This window comes from Chroicocephalus ridibundus, chromosome 5 (genome assembly GCF_963924245.1).
Source record: "Chroicocephalus ridibundus chromosome 5, bChrRid1.1, whole genome shotgun sequence".
NCBI classification, from domain to species: domain Eukaryota; kingdom Metazoa; phylum Chordata; class Aves; order Charadriiformes; family Laridae; genus Chroicocephalus; species Chroicocephalus ridibundus.
This window is the reverse complement of record NC_086288.1, coordinates 33,265,732-33,282,443: the sequence shown is the minus strand read 5'-3', so window position 1 is coordinate 33,282,443 and position 16,712 is coordinate 33,265,732. Positions and strand designations below refer to the sequence as shown.

Below are 16,712 nucleotides of genomic sequence, written 5' to 3'. Positions count from 1 at the left end.
ATAACATGGCAAACATCCTGCTGAATAATTTGCCTCTGATCATATTAGGCTACCTTAGACAAACATCTGTACTCATGCTTGGTAGGTGAGAAAGACAAGGCCAGGGATCAGGACGTTGGGCAGACCCTTGCCAGCAGAATTATGCATCACTTCTTTCTGAATCCTGCAGCAAGATCTGTTTGTTACCCACCAAAAAATTGGTTCTTAACAAGCAGAGTGGGACCGAAGCTTTAATTTCCTTGATGTGCAATATTTTTCTCATTTTTCAGGAATTTTCCCCATACTGTTAGTATTACAAATTCTAGAATGCAGAGGACTTTTCTATTGTTTAAAAATAGAACGAGGGAACTGGGACCCCTTACGTTGAGATAAAACTAAATGAAACAATAAGTGCTTTTGTGTCTCCCTTGAATTTACCAAGCATGGTCCCATGTCTTGTATTTTCAGTCCTCTGTCTCGAGTTGCTTGTGCTACATGCTAGATGGCTCTCTTGTAACCTGGATCACGTTTATCCCATCTCTCTCGCTGACCTGCTTTCACCTCTCCACATATTGCTAGATGGCATTCTTGACCCTTGGGCATACATTTAATTTGTCTTTGAATATTTCCCGTTTCCCTTCTGCTTTCTCTTCATTCTTTTTTATATTCTATTCATTCTAGCTGTCATTTCCATGCTATTCCAAGAGGTCTTTTGCTGCATCCTGTGGTTCTTCTCCTCCATTCTCTACCTATATTTAAGTGTCCAAGTCCTAATTAAATTGTGCAGTACAAAAAAACCACATTATTTCACACTTGTCCGCAAATGTGTTTCAAGCTTTTCTTGTTTTTATCTGTAATGCTCTATATTTTACCTGCTTAGATGAAATCTCCAGTTGCCTGCCCTTTTTTGATTTATGTTCTCAGTCTATCTCCTAATCAAGTAGCTCTAATGAAAATGCTGCTACCAACTACTTTCTTTGACTCTGATTTTGGGCACTCCAATACAGGTTATTCTTGGCTTGTACATAGGTAAACAGCAGGGAGGAGGGGAGAGAGAACAAGGCTAGTGTTTCTGTTGGCTTGTATATGTAATGTCAAAGGGCAACTGCAGTTTCTGTCCAGGGAATATCAGTCAGTCATACTCCAAGTGGGCAAAGAGCATCCTAAGGTAGCAAGAGCTGGAAGGAGTTTCTATGCTGCCCTCTAACTTGGTACAAGCATGCACTATAGGCACATCAGACTTGCTAAAAATTACTCTTAGAAGCTCAACTGAAACAGAGCACAACTTTCCCCACTACCGCTGCCATCCTGAAGCAAAGTGCTTTTGAAGCACAGTTAAGTCTGTAGTTGCTTCATGCTATTCAGACTTCTTCCTTCTTCCCCTTCTTTTCCATTTTTTTCATGTGGTGCCCAGGTCCTTTGCTCATATCCATTAATCACGTTTTTTTCTTATCACAGAAATTCTAATGGCTGCCCAGCTTTCCATCAAGGTTTGTTAGGAGCAAGGTCTGTTTCTGTAAACAAACAATTCAATGCAGTTTACCAAGTCTTTATTTCTTGGTTTCATCTGTAGATAGAGTTTGGTCCCACAGACCTGTCATCTGTTCATACAGGGCAACACTCACTGGAGTAACGGATATGCTCCTCTAATTTCATTAGTGAAACCTGTTGTGCATTTTTTAAATTGTTTTCAGTACTCAAGAGACTGTTCCTACTTTTTACTTAGAGAAAATAATATGATGTTCTCCCTTTAATTTAATAAACTCTGCTTACTTCTTGCTATGCTTTCTTCCTCCTATTACTCCACTTCAAGCCTTTTTATAGACTTCTTTCCTCTTCATTATTAAAATGTAGGCTCCTTTAAAAATGAACTAAACAATGGAGTGTTAATCATTTCCAAGACAGAAGTGTCATTTACAGCTGGATATATAACCTTAACTCAGTCTCCTGTGTACATACATTTATTTTGCACATTATTCTTTAAATAAATTAAACTGCAAAGGGAGCATATGTAGACACAAACTAATTACACGCTTTGGATTTCAGCCAGGGAGTTAAAATTTAAATTTATAATATCATAAAAAGTGCGAGACCTTTAATGTTCACAGGTAGTTAGGACCTTTCTATTTCAAAATGAGCAACAGAGAAATTGAGTTACATCCATGAATGTACTCCTGTGTATTCTCAGCTCAAGTTTAAGAATATACCCAATTGTCACCTACAACACAAGTTTGGGTCCTAGTTGTCCAAGCCAGCAAGTAAGGGAGAGAAACCCAAAGCTCTCTGTTCTATCAGGCTCCACCCTTGATAACAAGAACATCTGAAAACCAGAGATGAGCTCCATACAACACCTGCGATCCAACTAAATAGAGTAGGAAGGGGAGGGAGCGAGCCTGGCAGCTTCTCAATTGTCACAGAAAGAAAAGGCCAGTATAGATCCTGTGGAAGACCTCTCACAGCAGGATAGCCTCGCAGAAGGTATAGAGTAACCTCGTTTCTTTCCACAGCCATTAAACTTTCCTTCACAGCTCATTGTGTCTCTTAAAGCACAGAACATTTTTCAGCATCATAAAGTAACCTGACCAAATCATCGGTTACAATGGTTTCTCTACATGTCAGTTATTTTACTCTGCATTCATATCTTGGATCTTTTTCTCGGCTGCCAGGACATCCTTATTCTCATGTATCTCATTTTACTGCTTTTCCTTCACTGAAGTTCACTGGCAAAGCTCAGTGTGTAAGTGTGCATGTTCCTGTGCACATTCATGTGTATACATCTGTCTAGTCATTTACTTGCTGTTCGGGTAGTAAAAAGTAAATTAATAAAGACAAAGGCAATCTAAGCATTATCACTTCATTGTTTTTTATACTTTCTGTTACAATTGCTGTGACATCTGTGACCACAGTTGACTGTAATTGAGTTTATTGCTTAGGAAACTTCATGCTATATTTCTGAAGTGGCTTTTTTCTAGGCTAACAAACTTATTGCTCCTGCCTTTTATAACCTGCCTTGAAAAAACCAAGCATCTGAACAAGTGACAGATTTCTCCCCTAAGGATCAGAGGTGTTTACTGTCCATTTTACCAGACATAATGAAGACTGAGACCAATTTATAGTTCATAAAAAGCAAATATTATCAACTACTTTATCTCTGTTTCCAGCTGGAAACACATGCACAATTCAAATGGATCTTCTGAACAGAAAAAGTACTGTGCTTCTCTCTAGCTTGCTGAACAAAATAATTTTTATTTGGAATCCTTTTGCAGTCCTGGAGCCCAACGTGGCATTGGGTTTCACGGGTCTGATTTCCTGCCATATTACTGCTCTCACTGAGAATGTATTTTCAAATAAAGTTTCAGAACATGCCTTGCTGTTTTAGAGATGAAGCAATAAAATCCAGACTATAGAAGTAATTGAGAGGAAAATAGAGGAAGGCAACAGAGAATTTGTGCCTTTATCAGTACAGCTTTAATCAGAGAATTGATGGTCATCGAGGCAAAGTAGAGGTTGAAGGATTTAATCGTTATATCACAAGCTGGCTGCGAGTGTTCATAGGGTTTAGAAAAAACGTGCAAAGAATGCTTCAGTGTTTTAGCAGACATTAGGGCTACCTTTGGAGAACAAATTAAAAAAATCCTTCTACTCTCATATCAGAGCAGAACTACTGCTCTAATTAATTCAAATATGTCATGCAGCACTCTTGATGAACACTATTTTATGAATGTCTTAACCCATCTAAGGCTATACATGAGACATATTTTGATGTTATTCACAGGAGCAGAATTCTCACAAATTCACTTCTGCCTAGTGCTTTTCAGGATCAGTACTCCTAGGAGCTATTTACAGATTTGTAGTATGCAAGACTAACTAAAGGTTTGTACCTTTAAAATATCTGCCTGTTGCAGCAGTTGTCACGTTACTAACTTCAGATATTCAATAAGGCTATTTTTATTTTGCTTCTTTCTCACTATAGCATGTTGTATGATCACTTACCACATACAATACAAGATAATAAACTGTGCTTTCACTTCTTGACCATAATGTTGATAAAGCAGGTGTTTTTTCCTTTCCCCGTGGAGAAAGGACACATCATTTTCTTATGAGCCAGCCACAAAAGCACACGGATCTCCTCATTTCAGTGCTCAGAAACAGCTTAGCTAGGAGATCAAAGTTGATGCCACATATGCAGAGTCTAAATTTGCCCTTTCAAAATAATAGCAAAACTCCTGTAGAAAGAGGGATGAGTCTTCAAACACTATTAGCCATCCTCTACATTCCTTAGCTTTAAATTTTTCTCTATGGGTGGGGTGGGGATGTGTGCATTTCACTTCTGTACAGCACTGTGTTTGCTCACATTGTGAAAAACTTAATTGTTGGTACCACAATTGGTTTGATTGTTTCCGTATTTCTCCTTTTTTTACCAAAGGTCTCAAATCCAGAAGTATTAATGAATTAGTCAAAGACATTGTCAGAGAACAGTTTAAAGTAGTTCAAGGTGAAATCCAAGAGAGCATGGCTCAAATTTTCAAGACTGTATCTAGTTTGTCAGATGATCTTGAAAATACAAAAGAATTAGTCAAGCATCTGAATGAAACCCAACAAAAATTTGCTCAGGAAAAAGACAGTGTGCCAACGAAGCTTGACATTCTGGAGCTAAAGAGTCATTTAGTGCAGATGAAAGAAGAAATAACCCTCACTTGTGACAAGCCTATGAAAGCTTTACAGGAAAAACAGAAATCCTTGGAAGACAACTTGGAGCACCAACAATCAAGAAGTGTCATTTATTATGAATCTTTAAATAGGACTCTTGCTGAAATGAAAGATGCTCATGAACAACTGTTATCAGCTGAACAGTCTTCAAGCCAAAACATCCCTTCAGCAGATAAAGTCACAGAGTACAATGTTACAGAGTACATGTTCACATTGCATGAGAAAGTAAAGAAACAAGGCATGATGGTGCTGCAGATCTATGATGACTTAAGAATCCAGGATAGCAAGATCAGCAATCTCAGTGTTGCACTGGAAATTCAGAGAGACTCTGTTCTGGGAGTCTGTGATGACATGTTGTCAGAGAGCAGAAGGGATTTCCAAACGCAGCTGACAGCAACCCAAGAGAATGTGCTTGTCCTAAACAAAAGTCTCTCTGACCTGGTCCTTCCATTGGACAATAAGATGGACAAAATGAATGAGCAAATTAATGATTTGTGCTATGATATGGAGATCCTGCAACCTTTGATTGAACAAGGGGTACCTTTTAGTCTGACTTCAGAGTATGAACAAAAAATCCAAGTTGAAGCCATCAATGAGAAGCTTGAAAACCTCACAACTGTCATTAACAGAATGAGTTCTGAAATTAAAGAGCTTTCCAAAACTCAGGAAGAACTTAGAAATGACTCTCAGACTTATCAGGAACTGTTTGAGAGTCGTGTTAATGAATGCTCTATGGAAATAGAAGATGGATTAAACAAGACCATGATAGTAATTAACAGTGCTATTGATTCTATTCAAGATAACTATGTACTAAAAGATACTCTACGTGCTCTAAGAAATGAGACTGAAGTCTGCTGTGGCAGAGCTGACAAACTGGACAGCCTCCTGGCTTTCATCCCCCAGTTCCAACAGTTGAATGAATCCCTGCAGACTCTGCTCATTGGCAAGAAGTATCAATTCACTTCAACAGTAGCTCCATCACTTTCTGATCTTCCATTCGAGAAGTCTGACAAGAGTATCCTCCACAATTTGAGAAGTTTTTTCTATATTTTAAATGAAACATCGTCAAAAGTGGACAATCAACAACAAGATATCAGCCGCCTGGAAGAAAAACTATTTGACTCTGTGGAGGAATCAAGGGACCATGAGGTTCGCCTTCTGAGCGTAGAGTCAAAGATTTCCAAGTTTTTGGCAAACAACTGTGTGTCACTGAAAAAAACCAAAGCTGCCTCGACAGAGAAGGAACAAGTGGTCTCACTTCAGCTCCAGATACTGAGTTCCAGGATCAAGGCCCTGGAAGCCAAGTCGATACGCTTCTCAAACAGCATTCCACTTCTGAACAAGACCGCTCATGAGGCCTGGGGGCTGTGTCAGGATACCAAGAGCAGCATCCAAAAAGTAAATGCGAGTATACCTGTGCTAATTAAACTTGCTCAGCCAGATATCCCTCTGCTGCAGAGAGGCCTCAAAGAGCTCATTGAATCTGTGCTTGAAATAAAAGCAGGAGCTATCTTGACAAATTTAACCCAGCATGTTGACATGTCGGTGGCAAGTGCAATGAACAACATCACCAAACTTCAGAAACAGGTGAAACCAGTTATGAAGAAACCAGCTCCAGCGAAAAAGGGGGCAGCAAATGTCACCATGAGCCTGGCAAGCCGAAGTCAGAGAAACACGGATAATACTATAGATCCAGGTATTGCATTTTACCCTACTAAAAATTAGGGTCTTTGTAATAAAGGCTTGTGTAACCATTGTGATGAACTGAGGTGGCCAAACTTGACTGAGGGTGAATAAAAAGTCCAAAGACTGACATAAAAAGTATTTCAGAGGAACTGGAGATTACCCTAGTCTCTTCTTTACAAGAGAATTTATTTTTCTTATGAGGAGACTCTGCACTAAGGCATCTAGAACTCCATTTAATTTTCCTTAATAAATTCACATTTGATCAGTTTAAGATCTATGTGCATGCACACACACTCAGCTGAGAACCTAACCTTTCAAACATAACTGGCAATTTAGACAAAATCTAAACTACAAGAATTTTGTGCCTGCATCTCAATTAGCAATTTCAGTAAAAAAAATCATGCAAGCTGGGAGAGAAATATGGGGTTGCATCGGTACTTTGCCGTGGCAGTGGGGATGAAAATTATCAAAAAAATGAAGCAAGTGAATACACCAATTGACTGTGATGAGGCTTTTGCCAGCTCCTTCAGTACTTCATTGAGATTATTAGTGCAATTACAACACTGTGCTCTTGCAGAATCAGGAGCCCAGCCAATAAAGTAGGTTTGACTCAAGTCCATCTGGAGAACAGCTCAGCTGAGTAGGAGCTGCCATTCTTAAAATAGACATTTTGAGTGTGATTCCCTTCTGAACTTAAATTCAAACATCGTTATATGAAATTAATTAATATGGATGAATTCACAGAAGTACAAACTCTGAGTTATGACTTTTGGAATCAGACTTGAGTGAAAATCAATAACACAAGCTAATGTTATATGGAAATACCATTTCTGGGAAAATACAGAAAATCAAGGCTGGTTAAGTGACTAGAAATCTTCAGGAGACTCTAATTCACATTAGAATAAGTGAGACAGATTCCTAAATGACAGATAGATGTCCAGATACTTTCAAAGATGCAGACCTAAATCTTTTCTGTAAAGCATTCTTAAACTTATGAACATTTCTGAAACTATATTTGGTCCCTATTGTAAGCAGATATAGGGGTAGTAAGAACTTTTGTTCATCTGCTAAGACCATCGGCAATCTCCCTTTCCCTCTCCCCCTCCACTCCTCTTTCCTCCCTTTCCCACCCTCCCTCCTTTGTCTTCTCCTGTCCTAGGTACAGCACTTTTCAGTAATCAATGAAAAGGATCCTTTGTAAAGCCTCAATCCCATGAGTAGCTTGGTTTCTCCTGAAAGCCATCCCCACTGAAGGATTTCGGTCCTTGGTTGTCTCTTCAGTTAGAGGGGACACACAGCTATTCCAACAGGCAGTCACGCTTAAAAATGCACCAAGATTTGCCAAATTTTTACTATAAAGTAATTTGATTATTTTTATATTAAAAATGGCAATCCTTTCTCAGTCATTTCTGTTTTCTGCCTGTTCCTGCCACTGCATAGGATGGAAATTCAAAATGCTTGCTCTCAATTAAAATTAAGGGAAAAGGAAATGTGATGCCTTTGATCCTTCCCGAGTCTTCTACTTTGTTGGAAAATGTCACTAGTGCTACCTGCCTGGAGCACAGGAAGCTGCCACCTGCTCCATTTTTTATTCCACATTAATGAATTAATGTCTTTCCTATTTATTATTTATCTCATGCTGAATTTTAACAAATAGCTTGCTTGATAACATTGGATGTATGCTCACTCTTACAGAAAGTGCAGATCTTTGCAGATGTTGAAAATCCCCATTTTTAAGCAAGTTTTCTACATAGCAATGTTTATGCAGACATTTCCATCAGTAATGAGCTTTTGCACTCAATGATATTTCATGCCTAGCAAAATCATACATTACATTTCTGTAAGTTAAAGAAGTAAGACCATTATCCTAATTAACAAGTATCCATCTTCTGCCTGGGTAGATTTTATTTCTCCAGGAAAGCTTTTTCCTCTCTAAGTTCCAGCAGACCATCCAGAGATACGTGCTGACTCTACTGAAGTTTCTAGAAGAAACCCTAAGGCATAATTGACTAATTATAAAATGTATTTGATCTTAGATCATCTTTTTCAATTCAAAAAGATTAGAAGAAAATTCTAGAAGGAGGTGAATGGCAATTCTCATTGTTTCCAACATGTTCAACATTTGATCCTACTCTAACAGATTGGGATTTTCGTTGGCTTTAATGTGTTCAGGATTTGGCCCTGAGTTAATACATTCCTCAGTAGTCATTTGAAATCACAGGGAAACCATTTGAGTTTGCATTACGTATGCAGGGCCATACAGGTTTGGAAACCTCTCATGTTGTGGAATCAACAAAAGTTTGTGTCAGGTAGGGGCCGCAATACACGTATGAAGGATGAAAAATCTAACAATTTACCTGATACTAACTGTAATGGCAACCCAGGGTGAATAAAAAAGGGATGGTCTTGAGACAGCTTCAAGTAGCTAACAAAAGGGAGATGCCAGCCTTTAAAGAAAAAATACTCAGTAAACTCTTCACTAGTCTTGGTTGGTCTGGGTTTACATCTGGATTATGTCATGGATTATGGATTATGTCTGGTCCTACCTTCCAATGCACAATGCATGGCAGAAACGCCTGATCCAGCATGAGGGCAGTTTAGCTCAGTTCCCATTTTCCCGTTGCCATTTAGTGCTGTCTGTTCTCTAGAGAACCTAAAGGCTGCCATGTTTTCCGAAAGTGAACGTAACCTCTTGTTGCATGTTTTTTGTTAGTTGTAGTTTTGCTTTATTCAGATTATGCCACCCTCACATCAACATGAATAACTAAGGATGCAGCTGTGTTATATTTGAAACAGTGCATCCGTGTGAGAGAGGTAATTTCTTTTCATTCTCATTTCCTCTATGTCTTATTTCTGTTTTCACATGATTTCTGACTCCTAACAGAAATGCAAGTTTCCATTGTTGCTTTATCATTCAAGCCCGCAGTGAAATTAACTTATTTAAATGTTTTGCATCTTGTGCTTTAATTGCACAAGTTTGATGGTTATTCTAGTTCAGTTTGATGACATATTTCGATTTTGCATGTTTTCTTTAGACTAACAGGTAGATTAAACTGTTGTGGGGTTTTTTGTTAGTTTTTTTTATTATTATTTGTTTTTTATTTAGTGATCCTGAAATCATCACACTGGAAGTATTAGATACTTCTGCTTAACAGAGAGGCAGATTAGTCAGAGTCCAGTCAGCGCAGATCAGTCTTGACAATCTGCCCCCACCCAAAACTGGAGAGCACAGCTGAGGCACCTCTCCTCCTTGATTTTTGACCAAAAGCACTACGCATGAATCTTGGTTTTGCACCACAGACACCCTACACAGTGCTTATACCTGCATTCCCTGTCAGCCCTCCCAGTGCAACAGTAGTCTTAATTGCCCTGGGCATCCTGATCTAACCCCCAGACTGCACACCCTGCCCATGGACCTTGGGGATCCTTGTTTTAGCCCAAACCAATATCCCAGGCCTTTTCAGTCATGCTGGGCTGTGACTAAGCCTGGTTGCCATGATCAGCCTGCCACGCTCTGCCTGTCACCTCTGCAGGTGAGGCACAAGCCCTGCTGTCACCCTCAGTTCCTGGCTGCCTGCTCTGGTGGGGCTGCCCCTCTCCTGCTGCTCCCTGGTACTCCTTGCATCTAGGCTACTGGGGATGCTCGTCGCTTTTATCACTGTCAGACTGAGAGTGCTAAGCCAGAGGTGATTAATAGTTGTAGACTGACAACCAGTCTGACCCTGTGCGAGTAGTGTGGTTTAGTAGATTCCCAAGTTCTTACAATCTCCCAGGGCTTCCCCAGAGACAGATACAGATAACTAAATATTGAGAAAACATTGGTAAGTTTCTTCCTGTTTAGACATTTCCAAGTCAAACGACTGAAGTCACTTCTTTCTGTAAGGACACCATTAAATTGCTAAATATTTGATTTGCTTCTAAACAACACCCCAGTAAATACTGACAGAGTTTCATTATTGGTTTGAAGATTCGCTTGTACAGCGCTGGCAGTCTGTTTCCTAAAAGAGCTACTGACTGCTTGCCCTCCCAAAGAGTAGCAAACCTCAGCATTAACTGGCTCTCCTCACTCCTACCACGCTGCATGTAAATAGCAACTGCATTCAGTTTATTCTCTGCTATTAATAGCTGCAATTTAAGCCTTTATTTTAATCTATAAATTGTCTCTCTTTGACTCACCTACATTACTAAATTGTGAAATATTAATTAAAAATAGGATACGTACTATAGTAGGACATCCTTTCCTAATATGAACCTCTTGACATCTTTATCCCAAGCAGAGAGTATGGACATAGTGTCTCAGGATGCCCTTCAGCAAGGAAAAAGAAAATGAAAACAGTGGGAGGTAGAGTAGCCTCTGCTAGAAATGACAGCAAAAACATGCTATGGTAAGACCGCATGGAAGTTGCACAGAGATTACCTGCTCAGTGGAGATCATTTGCCTCTTACTCTGAAAATCCTAACTTGATTCAAACCTCTTCACGCCTTCTCCTAGTGGTAGCAAATCAAGAGGCTCCCCAGCTGCTTTTAAGCACTGCTGCACCTGGAGGGTTAATTTATTGTAGGTAAAGCTATGTCTGAATTTGATTTAACTCCAAGGTTAAGTTCAGGCAAAATCATCCGTCAGCAGAGTGTTAAAACACTAGTCTCAGTATCATTATCATTTCCTTTTTGTGACCTTTTTCCTGTTTCTTGGATTTACTTCTTGTTTATGATAAGTAGAGGCCAATTGGCAGAGAGGCTGCTGTGTTCTTACACAAAGCTTTTGTATTTTGGGAATATGATGCAGTCAGCACAATCAGATGTTTTCCTTCCTTCTCTCTTTCCTTTCACAATTGATAAATATGTGGATGCTTGGTAAATATGAGTGAAATGTTGTGGATGCTTGGTAAATATGAGTGAAAAATAACTTCAATTAAGTGTGCAACAAAACTATTATCTGAGAAGAAAAACATTATTTCCTCATGTCCAGTTGCCCCCGCTGTGACCCCAGTCATGACAGTCCTAAATTGCTTTTTTTCAGGCATTATGGGATGGGCATTATTTTCTGTGAAAAGAATTACTGTTGTGTTTTGAAGTTCATATGCTCCATCATTGCAAATTCAAGTGGCATGGTACAATGTGCTTTAACATTCTGCTCGCTGAACTAAAATTTCTCATGGAAATAGTTTGCCTATTTATTTAATGCATAAGTCTGTGAAATGGCTGGATGGGAATCTGAAGATAACTATGGGCATTACTGAAATATCTATGTGAAGATCCAGTTCATCCTTTACCTGGCAATAAGTAGACCCTTTTATGAAAGGCTTTTCCAGTTCCCACCAACCAGTCTAAATTTACCATCACAAGACTGCGTGGAGTTCTCTTTCCAGAGCTCTGCTGGTAGTTCCTGATGAAGAAAAGTTCGTTTTCTAAAACATCTGACTATTATTTGACCAAAGCAAGAGAAAGGAAAAATGTGTGGCTTGGGAATGCTTTGTGTTCAGAATTTTTCATACCAATATTTAATTTTTAAAGTGGCCCAAATGTTCTCCCCAAACTGCTATGACAATATGTTATACAATTACACTCAGTAGTTACTGTCTCAGAGCTCAGCGGCACTGGACTGACAGATTTCTCTGTATCAGCTGGGCATGATCTGGCCAGCTCGTGCAGTCAGGAAGAGAAGCAAGGACATCCTCAGCGAGGGTGCTCTGCAAATCCACCTGTTTGGTATAATTTGTGTTGCTTGCAATATAAAACTTTTACAACAATCTTGGTAGATATCCTGGAATTGGGTTATTTATGGGCAAGGAGAAGTGCTGCAAATGGTTTGAATAGCATTTAAGATCTTTCATCACCAGTAGTCAGACTCTCCTGCAATGGTTGTGACACATAGGTGTGAGTAATGTCATGGACAGGACAGTCCAACCTGTACACAAGCAGTACAAAATCTGTGTTTTGGTACGCCCGTGGATAAGCTGACTCTGTCCTAAAAAAGCAGCCTTCTGTGCCTGCACTGGTGAAACCAAAGCAAACTACAGATTTGCCTGAACCAGCAGGAAAATAACTATTTCTTTTGTCTCACTAAAAGAAGGAAATAAAATTGGATATGTCAGTAAAACTCTTCCAAGTTTTGCTCTTTGTGTCTGAAGGGCTCCTGCAGCATGGTCAGCTCCAAGCCTCTCAGCACACTCCCGTTCTTAGTTAAAGATTAATTAGCTGATCCAACATGTTTCTTTAATCACGTGATTGCAGACTGCCTGATTTTCACTTGTATCTTGGTTTGCTGTAGTGTCCAAGGGCTGCCATACAAGAAGGGAAGAAAGGAGGTTGAGCCAGGTGTGTGGGGGTCAGCACAAAAACATCCACTGCCACTGTGACCAGGTGGAAGAGGGAAGTGAGCAGCTGATGCTGGGTGGACTGCAGGTCTCTGTGTCAGGCTGTGATAAGGAGGGGTGGATTCTCAACCGTGTCCCTATGGGAATGAGTATCCTCCAGACTGAATCTGTCCTGAGGACCACCTGCCTTAGATTGTGATGGAAAGACTTGTATAAGGAACGCCAGAAGGAGAATTTCCTAATGCTTGGCTGTAGTCAGGCTTTGCTGGCTTTAAACTTACATTGCAGACTGGGAAGTCATTAAATCAAGGAGGGCAGGAGGGAAGAAATGAGCAGGGAAATGTTGGTGTTCGTTGACAGGGGTCTTTGGGACTGTACAATCACAGCTGTTCAGATATCCCAGTCTTTTGATGATTCTCATAATGTTTGATGAGTGAGATGCTCCAAAGAAGTTAATTTGTGATATCTTTTGTTTTATTACATGTACTTGACCCTCTGAGACAAGCAGAACTCAGAATTTGTAGGCAATTCTGAGTATCTTGGAGGCTGTGTTGAAGCAAAGAGGGAGACTGGACTAGCAAAGGGTCTGAACAGTCTGGACAGGATCTGAAGTTGACCTTCACACAGAACCTCAGCAGAAATTCCACTGGCTTTATGAATTGACAAAGAGGCTTTCCAAACCACTGAAAACTTGGGAAGTGTCACTGTAATGACATTGCAACTGAGATTGTTGGTTTTTCTCCCTCTCTATCACAGGGCAGTATTCAGCTTGTGTCAGTTCCCCGTGCCAGAATGGAGGAACCTGTATCAATGACAGACAGACTTTTATTTGTGCTTGTCGCCACCCATTTGGAGGAGTCAACTGCAGTACGAAGCTGATGAATGACAATTCTCTGAGTGTAGGCAAGTAAAGTATTTAGTAGTGCAATATGCTAGCAGTACGGGCCTCTGCCCCAGGGCCTAATTAGAGAGCATTTGCTGGTCAAAGGTCTCACATTTCACTTTAATGAGTGCAACTCAAGCAGTAGTGGCCTGTGTTTTGGTGCTGAAGACATCACTCCCTGTGGGTGGCTCGTGATCTCTTTCTTTCATATGACCCGATGATGGGATTAAATTGAGCTGGGACCAGCGATAATAGCTGGGAAGCTCTCTGCTGAATTGTGCAGAGCGGGAGGGTGTGCAATAGATGTATTTGAACATGATATCATAGATTTCAAGGGGGGAGGTAAAATCACATCACTGGGGAATACTAGCATCAGCACGGCCATAAATGCCCTATAAATACCAGTAGTTACCATGATGTGTGGGACTATGGCCTCAAGGAGTCATTTTAGGCATGCCTCTTATTTTCATCAGCAAAGGATGCAGCCCTTGAAAGATTTCAAAAAACAAAAGTGGCGACTGTGCTTATTTAGTCCAGAAAACAAACAAATATTTTACATCCAGGTCACACGGAACATGAATTTTATGCAGCTTTCAGCAGCTATTTGGCTGATTCTCACTCATGACAGCATATGAATAGTGAATAAAATCATTTGTACAGTGGCAGGGAATCATAGTGTGCATGCTCAGCTGGAAGAGAAAAAGATATACTTTTATTCCCTCATTTAACATCAGGAGTGCTAAACCTTTCCAGTGTTTGTCTAAGATTTGTGGAGAAAATTCTTGGCTTCAGCACACACAGATGAACAATGAAAGAGGTCCTGGGGTAGGAATAAATTTTTTGGGGGGGGAAGGGAGGGAGGCAGGGGGAAATAGATGAGAACGAAAGAAAAGAAAAATAGCAGCTCCCTTAATGATAACATAGTACAGACAAACATAAAGTTCCCTTGCTGATTCTAAAATTATTCCTTTGTGACTACACCTAGCACTAATTGTGTAGAAAATTACTTTTTATACAATACAGAAAAACTCTGTGTTTATGCAGAAATACTATGTTTCAGTTGCTCAAGCTGCTGGAGGATGTGACTTCAGAAATACTGCTTCTGATCTTCTGGCTGGTTCAAGTTCCCTTTATATAATGTAACATTAATTGAAATTGTTCTTTGTTCCTTTCCAGATTTTTCAAAAGGATCATACAGATATGCACCTATGGTGGCGTTTTTTGCCTCTCATACGTATGGAATGACGACTCCAGGACCCATCAGATTTAACAATCTGGATGTCAACTACGGAGCTTCATTTGCCCCAGCAACTGGGAAGTTCCATGTTCCATATCTGGGGGTCTATGTTTTTGAATATACTATTGAATCATTTAGTCCACGTGCCTCTGGCTATCTGGTTGTTGATGGAATAGACAAACTCACTTTTCAGGCTGAAAATATTAATAGTAACAAGTACACTGACAGAGTAATTACTGGAAATGCTTTATTAGAGTTAAATTATGGTCAGGAAGTCTGGCTCAGACTGGCAACTGGCTCTATACCAGCCAAGTATCCACCAGTAACTACATTTAGCGGTTACTTGTTGTATCGTACCTAAGTCAGTCACAAATGTAAACAGTCACCATCAAATGAAGCAACCTGCATGTGAATTTATCTTTGCTTTTAAATACTTTGTTTCTTTAACAGCATTAAGTTTCTCAAAGTAACCAGTGTGATGGCCTTTGAAGTGCTGATTCTCCAAGAAGTCGCTTGGTTGTAGCCATGTGCACATCTATAATGACAGTCCACAGGTTGGTGATAGGGTAAAAATAAGCATCTTTCTTGTATAAGCATGACTGGGAAGCACAAATCTTCTACTTTTGCATTGCATAAACATACTTACACAAGGTAGCTGAGAATTGGTTCTCAAGGTAAAACAAAGCTGGTTTTGATTGTTCCTTTACAACCTGAGTGCATACCAAAGGTGATGGATAGATTTTGATGACTCAGATGCTGGGTTACTACTTAGCTCATTGTATCAAGTGATAATCATGTGTATATATTGTGTTTGGAAAAAATATATTTCTTTTTCATTTTGCCTGACATTATTCACCATATACCTTGATAAGTCAGTGTTTAATTGATTCATGATTTTGTATGTATGTAACCAGTATGATAACAAACTGGTTTTTTATCTAGCAGAAAAGAACCAAAAGGGAATATTTAAAAGCTGCATGTTGATACATTCAGATTAGAAGTAAAGTGCTCGTTTTTAGCAGTGAATATCATTAGTCATGGGAAAAACATTATAATGGTTTTGCTGGAGTGTCTCTTGCTTGGAGCATTTAAACCACAGCTGGATTTTCCTTAGGTGATATGTTTTTGAGCAAACATGGTTATATTGGCTTCACACAGATTTTAGCATGTAAACTTTGACCTATAAAGTACACAGGTTAGATGAGATAATGATAGTAGTCCTTCCTAAGTTTGAGCTCTATAAATCTATTATTTTTGTTTCTGCATCATATTCACTAACTACTGAGGCAAAATGAAATTAACTTCAGTCTGCATAAACCAGAATGTGATTTCCAAGCACCAATCCAAAAAAAAAAAAAAGTATTTTTTGTTCATGCTATGACTGCCTGAAAAAAATAAACTCTCAGGTTCACATCCTTATCAGTTACAAAGTCCTGGTTTGCTGTAGTTTCTTGATATCCCATTGACTGGTGTGACTGACCAGGTTTATTTCTGGTTACTGCCTTTGTTAATGCTAATTGATCAGGTTTTACATCTCTGTGTGTTTGTCTCCCTCCCTTTCCTTATCCTCCCAGCTGAAAAAATAAACTTTCTCACACTGCACATGTCCTTACCAATTAGTGCCACCGACCAAGTTTGTTCTCATAACTACCTCCAGTACCATTTGTAAGGCAGGTTTGTCTCTACTTGTTTATGGCTCCTTTCACCAGCTACCCTTAAAGGAGAAGATGCTCTCCTTCCGTGGCCCTGACATTCAGTTATCGTTAACTGACATGCTCCAGTGATCTGTGACAATTTATTGAAACCCAGAATGTTTTGGAGCTCCCTGAATTATTTTGTTTTCCATTGTAAGGAACTTTTCTTGAAAACACATAAGAATCTTCAGCTCTTTTCTTAGTAT

The 16,712-nt window shown here is 39.5% G+C and overlaps 1 protein-coding gene across 1 annotated transcript in view; it reads left to right on the top strand.

Annotated features, from left to right (window-relative positions):
- Positions 1 to 16,444, top strand: part of MMRN1 (multimerin 1) — a 46,610-nt gene extending 30,166 nt beyond the window's left edge. Inside the window, exons 6-8 of the mRNA XM_063336060.1 lie at positions 4,406 to 6,385; positions 13,449 to 13,595; positions 14,752 to 16,444. Of these exons, the coding sequence (XP_063192130.1) occupies positions 4,406 to 6,385; positions 13,449 to 13,595; positions 14,752 to 15,173 (2,549 nt within the window). The 3' untranslated portion in view covers positions 15,174 to 16,444. The remainder of the gene's footprint in view (positions 1 to 4,405; positions 6,386 to 13,448; positions 13,596 to 14,751) is intronic.
- Positions 16,445 to 16,712: the final 268 nt, after the last annotated feature.